At 36.4% G+C, this 14342-nt stretch overlaps 1 protein-coding gene across 2 annotated transcripts in view; it reads left to right on the top strand.

Moving 5' to 3' along the window:
- Positions 1 to 14342, top strand: part of GNAI1 (G protein subunit alpha i1) — a 71385-nt gene that overhangs the window by 50527 nt on the left and 6516 nt on the right. For both annotated transcript variants that reach the window (XM_074367571.1, XM_045510465.2), the window contains 4 exons: positions 2740 to 2897; positions 6381 to 6509; positions 12113 to 12242; positions 13109 to 13262. In XM_074367571.1, coding sequence (XP_074223672.1) covers positions 2740 to 2897; positions 6381 to 6509; positions 12113 to 12242; positions 13109 to 13262 — 571 coding nt within the window. The remainder of the gene's footprint in view (positions 1 to 2739; positions 2898 to 6380; positions 6510 to 12112; positions 12243 to 13108; positions 13263 to 14342) is intronic.

The raw sequence follows: 14342 nt of genomic DNA, 5'->3' as shown, positions 1-14342 counted from the left end.
GATTTATCTTGCCATCTTACATTACTCGAGATTTCAGATTTTTTCCCCCTTTTGATCTGTATTAATAGCAGACTGTTCTACATATTGTAGACTTTTTCCCTAGCACTTTTTCTCAAAATGTTTCTAGTTATTTCTACTTGTTATTTTTCCAGATGAATGTTTGAGCTATTTATAGTAGTAGTCTGGTGTATGTTTGAGAACTAAAATGACGAAGTTACTGTTTTTGATTCTGTGAGAGGCTATTATGTATCTCTTGACCTGATAACCATTTCATATCTTCTTTCTGAGTCTTCCAAACATACAGTTATATGAACTAGAACTTAAATTCTTTACACATTTTATTTTCATTTAGTTCTTAGTCATCTGAAAACATACTAACTTGCCTACATCCTAGGATTTTTTTCTTGCTATTCACAAATAACTGCCTGGCAAATAGATTTCTTTCTACCACCACCAGAGAGCTCCTGTGACCTGCTTTACTTACCTAAGGCCCTTTAGTGACCTCTACCCTGTTTCTGCATCACACTGTTTTGGTACACTGAGGTGTGTTTTTCTTAAATGTTTTTACGTAATATTTTACATGAATCTTGAAAATACTTCAGTCCATGATGAGATAGGATTACTGTCATCATTCTGCAAGTTTCAAATTTATCTTGTATGTAAACAATTACTTAGTAATTGTTGACTAATATGTATGACTAAGTGACTTTTTGGAACTTTAATTGCACAGTCTCTCTGTGCCTCAGGTTATTTTTATACAAAATAAAAAATTAAATTTAAGCAAGAAGGTACTTTAGAAATTATTCTAAGTTCATCCGCAGACACTGGAATGTCCTGGCTAATGACATGGAGGTGAATATTCCAATTTGCATTTTAAGGAAAAGAGACTATTATACATTTTGTGAAGAAACATTTTTGAATGTTGCAGAGACAATGCAGTTTATAAATAGAGCTTCCTAAGTTTCCCATGTCTTTTCAGGCTTCTTTCCTAGAAAGTCTGAAGAGAACATGATCTTATGACCCATACCAGAGGGCATTAGTCCTTTCTATCAAGAAATTTTATTGAAGTTGAATAAATATGTCATAATGAATGCTCATTTTAAAGCCCACTTGAGTGAAAAGCACTTTTCTAAAATGGATGGGGAAAAGTATGTTTGATGTCAGTTAAAACTGACCAAATTTAGAAGTTTTTCATATGTAAGTCATTATCTGTAAAACTGAACTGTTTACTGGAATTAGGTAAATGTTGCTAAGAATGACTTGAAACTGTGTTTTGTTGAGGTTTAAGGATGTTGTACACGTGTTGCCTGCTTGCATGCATTTCTCTTGTGATTTACTAAAAAGGGAAACATATGCTTGAATAATATGTTCCCATGCTGAGTGACTTAATTATTTTTCACGATAGGTTCCCATTTGAAAATCACAAATTGGCAGCAGAATGAATTTATGTTGTCAGCTAGTACCCTCTGCTAGCCTGTATCACCAGATGCTTCTCTTCTGTACACCCTACTGTGTATCTGCTATCACTTTATGAAGAGCACCTACACTGTGTTGGAAAAACCAGAAATTGTCTACTCAGTTAATATAAAGCTGCAAACCTCAGGCCAGAAAGTAACTTCACATCTCCTTTAGCTGTGGATTACCTGTGTTACACTACCTGAAGACTAGGGTTGTGTTACAGAGCACTGCAGCCACTACTGTGTGCTGCCGTTGAGTGTTTGAAATGTGTCTAATCTGAATTGAGATGTGCTCTATTAATGAAACAGCAAAATCCAAAGACTAAATACATATAAAAATATGAAATATCTCTAACTTTATATCGATTACATGTTGAAGTGGTTTTTATATATAGATTAAGTATATTGTTAAAAGTTTTTTTTTTTTTTGGCACTTTCTAAAATGTGCTATTAGAAAATTTAGAATTGCGTCAGTGGCTCCTGTTTCTTTTGGACAGCACTGACTTGGTGGGGTTGATTACCTGTGCATCACAATAATGAAATACTTCTAGCCTCAAAACTTAGGCAGAATTTAATTTTATGTGCAGTATTCTTTCATTTAAAACCCTTTGCATGCTGTCTTCTGTATGCATCATGAATATTTCTACTCCAAAGCTGTACTTACTTTGTTTCTTTTGCCTGGATTAGCAAACACCTGTCCCCACCTCCTGACCCACTGATTTTAATGTACATATCTTCAAGGTGTTCTGAAAATCGTATACCATTTTGTGGAACTACTGTTGCTTATTCCACATTGATTTCTCACTTCTCTGAGATTATTTTTGCATCTACAAAGTATATCAGAAAGTATGACCTTTAATTAGATTGTAAAAATAACCTCTAATGGTATTAATGTGCCTCTTAGATTAGAAGCATTTTGAGGAGGGAGGGACAAAGCATACATTCCTCTTCTGTTTTCTTAGAAGTGATCATCTTCAGTGAACAGACTGTCAGGGAGTAGTTGGTTGGTTAATATTTTCCCTCATGAGCTGTGAGTGTAGTCATTCTTTCAGCTCTCAGTGCCTTGATGACTGTGACTCATCCCACAAAATGTGGACTCATGATTTAAGATTATGCTTTTTCAATTAAGCCAATTTTTTAAGCAGTGCTTTAGAGAAAACCAAGTTATGGCACCAATAAAATGCATAAAGGAAATTCATTGTATTTTTTTGTAATCTATAATGTACTTTATCTGTAATGTCTGCTTTTTGCCTTTTTAAAAAAATGGTCTTTGAATATGCAGGATGATGCCCGCCAGCTCTTCGTGCTTGCTGGCGCTGCTGAAGAAGGCTTTATGACTGCAGAACTTGCTGGAGTGATAAAGAGATTGTGGAAAGACAGTGGTGTACAAGCCTGCTTCAACAGATCCCGAGAGTACCAGCTTAATGATTCTGCAGCATAGTAAGTAATCATAACTTCAGAACTACACTATCATGAATAATTACTTGCAAGTCAAATATACCTCCAAGTCAGTTTTAGCGCAGAATCGGCTGACACGTTCTTGTACAACTCAGGATATTCAGGATGACAGTATTTGAAAACATTTTGTCTTTTGTATGTGTGTGTTTGTAGGTAGCAGTGCTGTTATTTTCTTCGTGTCTCAAGGGACTCATGCTATTCTACTTGAAACATGCAGGATGGAACTGTTCCCAGTATATTTCCAAGAAAGTAACTGGAACTTACCAAAGTTTACTCTGAAATCGGGTGTATCTCTAGTTTGCCTGAGGCTGGCTAAAGGGGAGGGCAACCAATTTGAGTGCTTTTCGTTTACTAATGGTGCCTGAGAAGAGTTACTTGTCCAGTGACCGGTGCCCCCTTTGAAGGGTGCATGGTGACCCCAAGATAGTCTCTCACTGAGAGCAATATAATAGCTCTACATTTTGAAAGGTGTCAATTATATGTGCCCTGTTGGGTTAGACTTTGTTTACAGATATCTAAGTGTAGTTTTTTAGAAGAAAAACCTGCCCTTATTTTCCAGGTAGTGGCCCCAAAAAATCTTTAAAGCAAGTTGTGATTAAAAACGTCAGGGAGCTTTCTGCTTGGTGATCTGCACAGAATTAAAAAATCAGGGATTTGTTTCCATTATTTGGTAACACACTCAGATGTCAGAGACGATATGATGAGAATCATGCGCTGTGCACTCACTTTACTTTCCAGAATTCGTCAGTTTTCTTGACAGAGCTGTTTATTGGTTGGCTCTTAGGGACACAAGTGAGGATTAGATAGAAGATGACAGGTACTGGAAGGTCTAGGTAAATACACATACTGGCCACAGTGAAAAACTAAACGGGTGTGGCTCCCGAGGACCCAATTATGTATAGCACGTCATGTACTGCACGTCCGAGTCAGTGTGAGTGAATACATAATACAAGTTATTATATAACCCATCACAGCTTTTATAATGCTGTATTTCTTGATACGAATTTTTAATGTTTTACAAGCATATAAACCACATATTACATACACTACAGATCATTACATGTGGTTAAACGTATTTACTACACATTAAAGCATGTGGTTTACATGTGTGTGTGTTAGCATCTTCCTCTTGCGTAGCCCGTCTCTCCAACTGGTGTTCTCACTTCTACAAGGAAATATTCCTTGACTCAGTGAGTAGTTTTCTGCCTCCTTGTTTTATGTACTCATGATAACCATGTGTTTTCTTTCATAGCACTCACAGATTTACATTTATTTTGAGGTGATTTGATTTATACTCGTATTGGGACTGTTTGATTCTTTTCTATCTCTGCTACCACACTGTAGATTCAGTAAGGTCTGTTTCTTCCCAGTGTTCTCTCTCCATTGCCTGACACACAGTCATCGTGCAATACGCCCCTGTTTAATAATGAATAAATTCATAAACCAGATTTTACAGAGGCTAGAAAATCAGGGGAAAAAAATTACCTAGTGCAGGAACACAACTCTTAGTCCACAGTACTTGCTTTGGCACCACCAGCACCAGCAGAAAGATCTAAGTGGAAATCACTTATGGTGAGAAGATTGCACTGAGCTGAGCCCAGCAAGGAGAGCTATTTCGGTAATTAAGGGGTGCTTCCCAAGGATGATAGATTGTGGTTCACTTCCTCACTTCCTCCATCTTCTTATTCTTAGACCTCCTCAGTATATTGACCAAAACCTATGTCCTGTGCACAGTTTGGACAAAAGGTGTCATTTTGGCTCCCTGTTAATTTCATTACTAGTAGTTCTGACCTTAAGATGGGGCCATTTTTCAAGAATGAAGAAAGTCATAAAAAGTTTTTTCTTCATAGTAGTTATAAGGCATCTTGATTTCTGAGTTTTTGGCTGGAGATGTGGGATGCTGTCAAGTTGCCCGTTAAGAGCATCCAACCACCAGTTTACATTTTAAATTTGTGATCATTTAAAACAATTGGAGTTTTTCACAATGCCTTTTTTTCTTTTTTGTAGTGTTGAAATATAAAGGTGCATTATTTTAGAGGCTAGTAGAACTGTGCCAGTATTAGGTAAAGAAGTGTACCTGTGAGTAATCAGAGCACATTTTAAATAAGAACAGCTCACTATTCAAAGGGACAGTCAGTAAAATCTTGCTGTGGCCTGTTTATTTAAAGTCAGATTTTCTGATAGTAAAGTGAATGTTACCTATATGGAACTGAAAACACAGAGTACTAGGGGTTTATCACCAATGCAAATAAATATAATAAGATTATTTTAAATTCAGTAAATATAACACAGATAACTTAAGCTGTCATCTCTGTGTATTCTAGTGTCAACATCACATACATACACTTAACTGTCTAAACTATTCTGATTACTAATTCAGTGGATAGCTTTCCAACTCCATCTCCACCCATCAAATATTTATTGAGCTCCTTTTGTTTGTAAGACCCCATTGTAAATGGCTAAGGAACAGTTTCAGAGTATGACATCAAAGTTGCAGTAATTGGTGCCTCTCTGTAATAAACCTAGATGTATCTTCTAAATTATATCAGGCCGGTCCACTCTAGAATTAGAAAACACTGCAGTGGTGCTCCCCGATTAATTCCATGCATAGCCTACTTGACAAACAAGATGTGACTGTTCCTACCTCCATGCTGTTTTACTGCATGACACTCCTTTTATTCATTGTCCCGCTCAGATTTCTATTTATACCCCTCACTATCCATGAATCCTCCTTTAACCACTCAGGCTCACATCAGTCTCTCCATACCTGGATCTAATATTATCAACTCTACTGAAGAATTTGACACAAAATGAAATAATTGCTGGGATGACACCACTACATTTTTATATCACAGCATATTTGACATCATTGGCAGAGAGTGTTGAATGAGTGACAAATCAGTGAGAAGTGAAATGTGAATACTGATTCAGAGAGCCAGTAAAATGCGGAGGACAGGAGCACGTGCACTGTGTCCATCTGTGACTTAGGGCTGGTTGGTGGAGAACAACATCGAATTCGGCCTTTCTCCAGAGGTTTCCTCACTGCTTTCTCAAAAATGAAGGCTTTCTAAATCCTCAACAAAAAGAGTAATGTCTGGAACATAAACAGTGCTACATCAAAAAAGTGTAATGAATTTTAAGGGACAGATTCATGGTGTGCAGTTAGTTTGGGCGTTTATGAAGTTATTACTTTGTTTTCTTTTCCAACAAGGAGAATTACTAATTACTGTCCTTAAGAAGCAAATTACACAACGTTTAAAAAATGTTAAAAGAGCTTTGTGGCTGGAGAAGTACATTTTCATTTCAGTGGGAGTTGTGTAAGATATAAACTTAAATTGGTTGTATTGCATCATTATACAGAAATGTAACAGTAACTTGGCATACTGCATGCATCACAATGTTTTATTCTTTGATTTAGATGATCCTTATTGACAGTATTAACTATTAACATGTTTATTTTTTCAGCTACTTGAATGACTTGGACAGAATTGCACAACCAAATTATATCCCAACTCAACAAGATGTTCTCAGAACTCGAGTAAAGACTACAGGAATTGTTGAAACACATTTTACTTTCAAAGATCTTCATTTTAAGTAAGTAACTTCTTTAAGAAAAAAATTATAATTTACAAGCTTAAAATATTTTAGAGTTGGAAATTACAAAACCGTTTCTCTTGTCACATTGGACAAGAGAATTTCGGGGTGAAAGAGGGAAAAACATTTTTAGGAGGAATGTTTATATTTTTATTTCAGAAAAAGTAGCCAGGCAAATTCCTTTTGCCTGTATTTTTCACAGTGATCTAACTAAAAATAGTTTTTGGCTTTTATTTTTAAATAGAAACTACTGTTCTAATATTGTATATTTTGGGGAAGTGTTGCCATCCATTTTTATGTAAAAAGAAATAGAGTTACTGATAAAATATATGCTTATTTATGGAAATACTTTAAACAGTTACCCTCCAAAATTTTTCCATGATGATTTTTATTTATGCAAACTCATGTTTGCACTATTTCATGATGAAAAATGTTCATTTAATTTTGGGTGTACTGTAACTTACTGAGGTCTGACCAGAGAAGCACTGAATTTTAGCCTATAGTAGTGGGTGGGATCCAGGAGTTCATTTTGTCCCAAACCAGGCTCAGGGAAGTTAAATGAAACATTACATTCAGTTTTACAGAACTGTGTTTACCTTTTTCTAATAAGTAACAATTTTCAAAGTATGAGAAAAACTGCTGAATTTAGCTTCACTTAACTCTACTGAAACAGTATGATAATAAAGCAGAATTTCTGAAACCATCTTAAGAAAAGGTTCCTAGTCAGAGATTATAAACAAGTACTCACCAGCTCACCTCGTAAGCAGCTCACTGTGGGAAGCACAGTTAAATATATTCCCTCCGTAAGTATTTTAACTATAATTCATTTGTTATTATCCTTTATCACCAAGTTATCCCACATTCAGTGGTTCATGTAATTGAATTTTCTGGAAAACTAAAATTTAATTTCTGTTTCCCATGGCAGCCTCCCTTCAGATGTACAAATATTGCCCTGCTTTCTTAAACAGAGATGCAGGTCAGAATTGGTTTAGCTGACCATGTGACTTTGGGCTTCAATACATGGGTACTGTTTTGCATTTGGTTTTAATTACTTTCTGTTTTCATCATTTTTTTAGTTGTCAGCCGGCGCTTTTTTTTTTTTTTTTTTGGCTGCTGATATTCCCTTATTGAAATCATTTACCTTCTTTTAGTTTGCCTACTACTTCTAGAATATTAAATAACCACTCAGGAATATTAAAATATTAAGTCACCAGATTTGTCTTATTTGAGAACTGTTAATATATTTATTTAAAAATTATGAAGTGATTTTAATTATAAGGAAATTCACTTTTAAGAGTTAGGCTTTAAGGTTTGTTTTTAAACCTAGTACACCTTAAATTTTTATTTTGATTTACCTTGCTTTAAGACCGTGTTCTATAACAAACTTAAATTGTCATGAGGTTGGGGTTATAAGGAATCTAGCCTTAGGCCCGTATTAGGTAAGTGCAAACTTGTTTAAGATTTTTAACAGACTGTTCCAGTCTTGCCCATTGTCAGAAGTTTAAAGATAAAATGAGTTATTGTCTATAAAGGAAACAGAGGGGAGAGCTCTGTAAATGATGGGAAATGGTGGAGGTAAATGTTCTGTCAGTTATTTGGTACTTTAGGCAACCTAACTGTGCACAGTTAGTTCAGTTTCGTTCTTGGTTAGATGCACCCTAAACATTCACTTCCAGCCTAGGTTTCTCAAGGTTGTCATTTTAATGTCAGGCAAGTACTGGGACTTAGTAAAGTTGTCTCTCATCACGATCTTTCCAGAAAGTCCACTTATCTTGCTCTATTTAGTCTCCTTGGGTGAGGCAGAATTTCATAGGATGTTTTTACTTACTGTTTCCACTTGCTGACTTAAACATAGGTTTGTCAAGAACTTCAAATAAGCTTTTTCTTATTTTGGATTTGAATTCTGTTAAATTACTATCATTGCTAACATATGGTTCCAGCTTTGCTTTTTATATGTTAAGTGAGCCTCAGAAGAATGAGGGCAAAAATATACTTAGAATAATTCTACTGGGAACCCTTTAGTGTATTTATCATTTTGTGTGTTTTGTGTTGTAATTCATTGTCTGATTTTAACTGCTGGTACTCAGTTTTGTGGTATGATTGGAACTAACATGCAAAATGAGGCAATAACCAGGCATTATAATTTAAGAATATATACTATCACCTCTGACTGCATTTGTGGCAAGTGTCTTATTTTGGTTTAGAATCAAGTTTTTATTGATATTTTTGTTAAATATAGAATTAAAGCATCTTTTCTATTAGAAAATTATAACAGATAAGTTTCTATTCTTTTCCCTTAGTATTGTAAATGTGTGATTGGTTTTGGGGTGCAGTGTCACATTTATGGGGTTAATATTCATATATGGTCAACTAGCATTGTAGCAGTCTTGGTCACAGTGGTATAGATGACATTCTGCAGGTAAGTCAGCCATATCGGGATCTCCAATATCCCCTTCCACCTTCCCTCTGTCTTTCCACTCCCCCTCAAAAAAGAAACCTAAGAAAACTCGGTTTCCACTCCCTGTTGGATGCTAGTCAAAAGTCTCATCTTTTCATGAAGGAGAACATATTATAAATTGTTCTGTTTTGGGTTAAAAAAAACAGATGTTCAGAATTGGAAGATAATGCTAATGAATGTGTGAAAGAATGAATAATGCTTTGTGCACAGTCTGATCATTTGTCATGTTAGTTCTTAGTCATTTGTGCTTTAACTTTTTAATTAGGCCAGTGATATTCAAAGTGTGGCCCCTTGATTGGCAGCATTAACTTGTCTGCTTGGTGATTCTGATGCACCCTGAAGTTTGAGAATCACTGGCTTAGATTTAAGGTTCTTTGTTTATGACCAATATATGAATGACCCTCTTTTGCTTCTAAATTAAATTGGAGAGAATTACATGATTGTCAAGTTAAAGCTCTTTTATATTTAATATTCCCACAGCATAACTGAAAGATCTAGATCTTTAATATAGGAAAACTAGTCTGTTGCTGCTTGAAAGTGTTTTAAAATATTCTGTAGACACACAGTTCATTCTTCCATTCAACAAATATTTAGGAAGTGGAGGGGATATAAAATGGCCCGAGCAGAGAGGAGATGAAGTAACTATTTAAAAGCCATAGAGGAGGATGTACTAGTTTCCTAAGGCTGCTGTAACATATTACCACAAACTAGACCGCATAAATTTATTCTTGATGGTTCTGGGAACTAGAGGTTTAAAATCAGTACGTCAGCAGGACTATGCTCCTGAAGGCTCAAAGGAAGGATGCTCCCTTGCCTCTTCCTGCTTCCAGTGGTTGTCGGCCTTGGTGTTCCTTGGCTTTCATCACGTGGCCTTCTTCCCTGCGTGTCTGGTTCCTCTTGCTTAGTACTTCACTTCTCAGTGTCTCTCTTTCCTCTTGCATTTTACTTCAGCAGCGCAGAGAAACAAGGCTGTACCTTGTGCTCTTTGCTTGGAAATATCCTCAGCTAAATCTAAATATCCAAGTGCATCTCTTAACATCTTCCTTATACCCAACAGTGGAACACAGTTAAGCCAGGTTTTTTGCTGCTGTAAAACCAAGATTACCTCTTCTCTGGTGTCCAATAATGGATTTCTTATTTCCTTCTAAGACTTCATCAAAAATATTTTTAACATTGACATCTCTTAACGTTGTATTCATGATGATATATATATATATATATATATATATAAATATATATCTATCTTAGAAGCTTTTCTAAACTATCCTCTTCACTTTTTCTAAGTCTCCTCAAAATCACCTTTAATATCCATATTTATAACCACTCACCTTTTCAAGGCAACCTGGGCTTTTTCTGTCAAGTAACTCAAAATTCTTCCAGCCTTTACCCATTACCCACTTTCAGAGCCACTTCCAGTTATGGGTATTCGTTTTACAGCATTACCCCACTCTGGGCACTAAAATTTGCATCAGTCAGGGTTCCCAGGAAACAGAACCAGTAAGGTTTGTATATTTCGAGAACTGGCTTACATGACGGTTGGGGCTGGCAGACTGGAAGTTTGTGGGGCAGGACAGCAGGCTTAGATAGAAACTGGTCTTGCACTATTGAGGCAGAATTTCTTTTTCTTTTAGGAAACTTCAGTTTTTGCTCTTAAGGCCTTCCAACTCATTGGATGAGGTCTGCCCACGTTATCAAGGATAATCTTACTAAAAATCAACTGATTAAAAATGTTAATTGCAACTATAAAATTATAAAATACCTTCACAGCAGCACCTAGTGTTTGACTGAACAGGTGCGGGTGATGGCCTAGCCAAATTGATACTTAAAGTCAACCATCACAGAGGGAAAATGTGGGACACAGTGGGCTTGGTGGTTATTTTATATTGAGTAATCAGGAAATAATGTGACTGTTGATCAGAGACTTTATCTAAAATATATTATCTTTTTAAGTAAAGTTGTCTTCAAATTATGTTCCTTGGCATTTTAACAAATGAGTTATCTTTTATCATTTTAATTTATTTTGTTCCTAGTTGATCTTTATTATCCATTTTAATTCAGTGTATACTGCAATCATTTCATTACATAGCATGCTTAATGAACAGTTTACTAGCTAAACCAATAGAAGGCCACTGAAAATAATGATAAAAGTAACAGCACTAGTGGCTTTTGTAGAGCACATGTCTGATGGACTTGGACTTGGACTTGGTTTATAGGCCAGTACTACTCTGCAGGGAAAATTCTTTTTCCTTGAGAATTAAATAGGGACTATTTTAATTAGTGCACCATCTAAATAAATGGAGCCTTTAAAAAATGTACCACTTTGCATAGTGTTTCATTATGTAAGTGGTTGCTTCTAGGTTGCATAATGAATTTCAACTTTGTTTAACAATAAACTCTTACAAGAAAAAGAGGAAAAGATCATTGTCGTTATACTGTTAATTGTGTTACTCCCCTGTACACTGTCCTACAGTGGTACTGTGGTATATCATGTAAAAATGAGTTTACTCACTTAATTTTTGGACTGCTCAGTAGACCACCCATTTATCTCATTTTACCTCATTGTTTTTTCCTATACCATGGTTTTACTTTTTAATTTAGGCAACCTGCTCACCCCTGTCTCAGTAGGACTTGCTTGCTCAGCTTTTTCTTACCCAGAGTGGTTTCTCCTGTACATCAAAGTCCTGCCTGCTTTGTTGCTTCTGAGAGAAAACATTTTGTAGTGAGATGACGGGACCATGTTCTCTGCCTCTAATGTTCCATGACTGTGGCAAACTGAACATACTCTCGCTAAATGCTTCACGTGACTTCTCCGTGTTTACACATAGTGCAGCTCTTTCACTGGTATTTGTTTTAATGTTCTGTTCTAAAGTGTTCTCATTTGTCAAGGAAAGTGCTGTTTTTTTAGGGTATTTTGGGTATTTTGTTTTGAGATTCCCTCCCTTCAAAGACTAAAAACCAGGAGATTTTTTTTTTTCTTTCTCAAAGTCAGTTTATGACATTGTTTTCCTCCCATGAAGTCCTTTTCTCCTTTCTTCCCATCCCACATTCCCCATGTGATGTGGAGCTTTTTGATTCATTTTATAGAACTCCTCAGAGCTTCTGAACATCCAGGATGATGTCAAACTCATTCTTTTCGTCTTAACAGAATGTTTGATGTGGGAGGACAGAGGTCTGAGCGGAAGAAATGGATTCATTGCTTTGAAGGAGTGACCGCCATCATCTTCTGTGTGGCACTGAGTGACTATGACCTGGTTCTAGCTGAAGATGAAGAAATGGCAAGTAGAGCCACTTTGAAAGACGGAGCACAGAATATGAAAAGCTGGAGATGTTGCCAAGAAATTTTCTGAGAAAAATTCTAGTCCAAGACTTACGTCTCTTAACTTACTACTTGTGCCAGCTCAGAAGCAGGAGTAGTAAGTTAAGAGAGTAGCTCAGCCTTGATCTGTCTGATACTTTGCTAGTCATGTAATTTTCAGATGTGTATCAATGAACCATTAATCTGGAGGAAGTATTTTTAAACAGAAATTTAGAACTCTTAACTTTGGTACAGACTAGGGGGGAAAGCTATAAATGTCAGTTGCAGAATTTTAAAATAAGGTATAGACAGTTACTGTGCAGGAGGTGCAGCACACACGTTCATCTCTTGTCGTCTGGCACTACAAAATACAGCACTGACTTTTTGAAACCACAAATACTGGAAGGGCAGGAAATTACAAGTTTCCTTCCCTAATATACAGTTATATTTAGGGTGTTGGGCTAATTGTTTCAGGTATTTTAGTTTGTGAATCTTGAGAAATCTCTGCTTATCTCTTAAAGGAAACTTGGTTAACTCTAATAATGAGGTCTCCTTTCAAATGTTCGCACTGGCATTTGTAGATCACAGGGCCTGCAGCAGGACGCGCCAGGCACAGTGACAGCCGCGGCGCTCAGCGCGTTTTCTGGCTGAATGCCATAAGTCATGAGTGACTTAGGTACTCATCTCACCAAAAATCAAAGTGTGTGTTCTCGTTCTTAAATGGCAGAAATGTATTTTTGTGGTATGTTATCTACTTTTCAGCTGACAAAGCACGGTATTTTTTAAGTGATTATTTCTCAAAATCCTTGTCATTATGACAATTGGCTGTATTCTTTTCTATTACAGAACCGAATGCATGAAAGCATGAAGTTGTTCGACAGCATATGTAACAACAAATGGTTCACAGATACATCTATCATACTTTTTCTAAACAAGAAGGATCTCTTCGAAGAAAAGATCAAAAAGAGCCCTCTCACTATATGCTATCCAGAATATGCAGGTATTTTACTTTCTGCAGATAACTTGTCAACGCCTGTATTTCTAAGTGAAAGTTCCCTCAGGCAAGATTTCAGTTGTTGATTTGAATCTCTGGGCTTAGTAATTCTTACCTTTAAGAGAAATTATTTGCCAAACTGCATTCAAGCACAAATAATTTCTTGAAGTGTGGCTGAGATGATTAAAAATAACATACTCATTTTATGGAAAAGCTAGTAGATAATTTTCTGTGATGATTCGAAGTCTGGTTTGTTAACGGATCCGGTGTCAGGTATAGCGTGAAGCACAATACGTAAGACGTGTCTCTGCTCACCGACTGATCTGAGAGACAGGCATACTCCTAAACAAATACCCAGTGGTGGTGCAGCACGCAACGATTGGAGAATGTGAGCAGTAAGAGTAAGGGGAAGTAAGAGAAAGAATGGGAAAGCAGTCCTGGGTTAGCTAACCACTCAGAGGAGTCAGGCGGCTTTCACAGGAAATCCAGGCTTTGGTAATGAGACCAACTGTCTGCAGTGAGAAAAGGAGACCTGAGATGCTGTCCTGGCTTTTCCATAATTAGCTCTTTGATCTTGAACAAGGCAGTTACTTTCCCTAGTCTCAGTACCCATCCATGAAATCAGAAGTTGGCCTAAACCATTGGTTTGGTTCCTTGGCACACCTCCCTGGCTGCTGTTGAACGGGAGTCCAAGGAACAGACGTATTCATCCCCTTTTATTCCCCCACCAATGCAACTTCTCCCTCATTAAAGCAGAGTAACCTAGCTTTCATCTGTTTTACATATTGGGTTACTAAATAAGGTTTTATTTTATTTTAATGATGAAGGCTCTGTGCCTTTAAATTTTTTTCTTGACTACCAATAGTGTATATGATCTCTAAACCTAAACATTCTGAAAAGTTTGGTTCATTCAGCTAATTGCCCTTATTCCATACTAATTGTTTAAAAAAAAAATCTCAAGCATTTGTTTCATTAGAAACAAAATTTTAGTCAGTTTTGTACGATGAGTACTTACTGCCTTTTCACAGGCAGTGTTAAAACAACCATGTGATATCAGTGTTCGTATTCCCACTTAGGCAGGTGAGA

The sequence above is a fragment of the Camelus bactrianus genome, chromosome 7, assembly GCF_048773025.1.
Source record: "Camelus bactrianus isolate YW-2024 breed Bactrian camel chromosome 7, ASM4877302v1, whole genome shotgun sequence".
Taxonomy (NCBI): domain Eukaryota; kingdom Metazoa; phylum Chordata; class Mammalia; order Artiodactyla; family Camelidae; genus Camelus; species Camelus bactrianus.
This window is presented reverse-complemented; position numbering and strand designations above follow the sequence as displayed.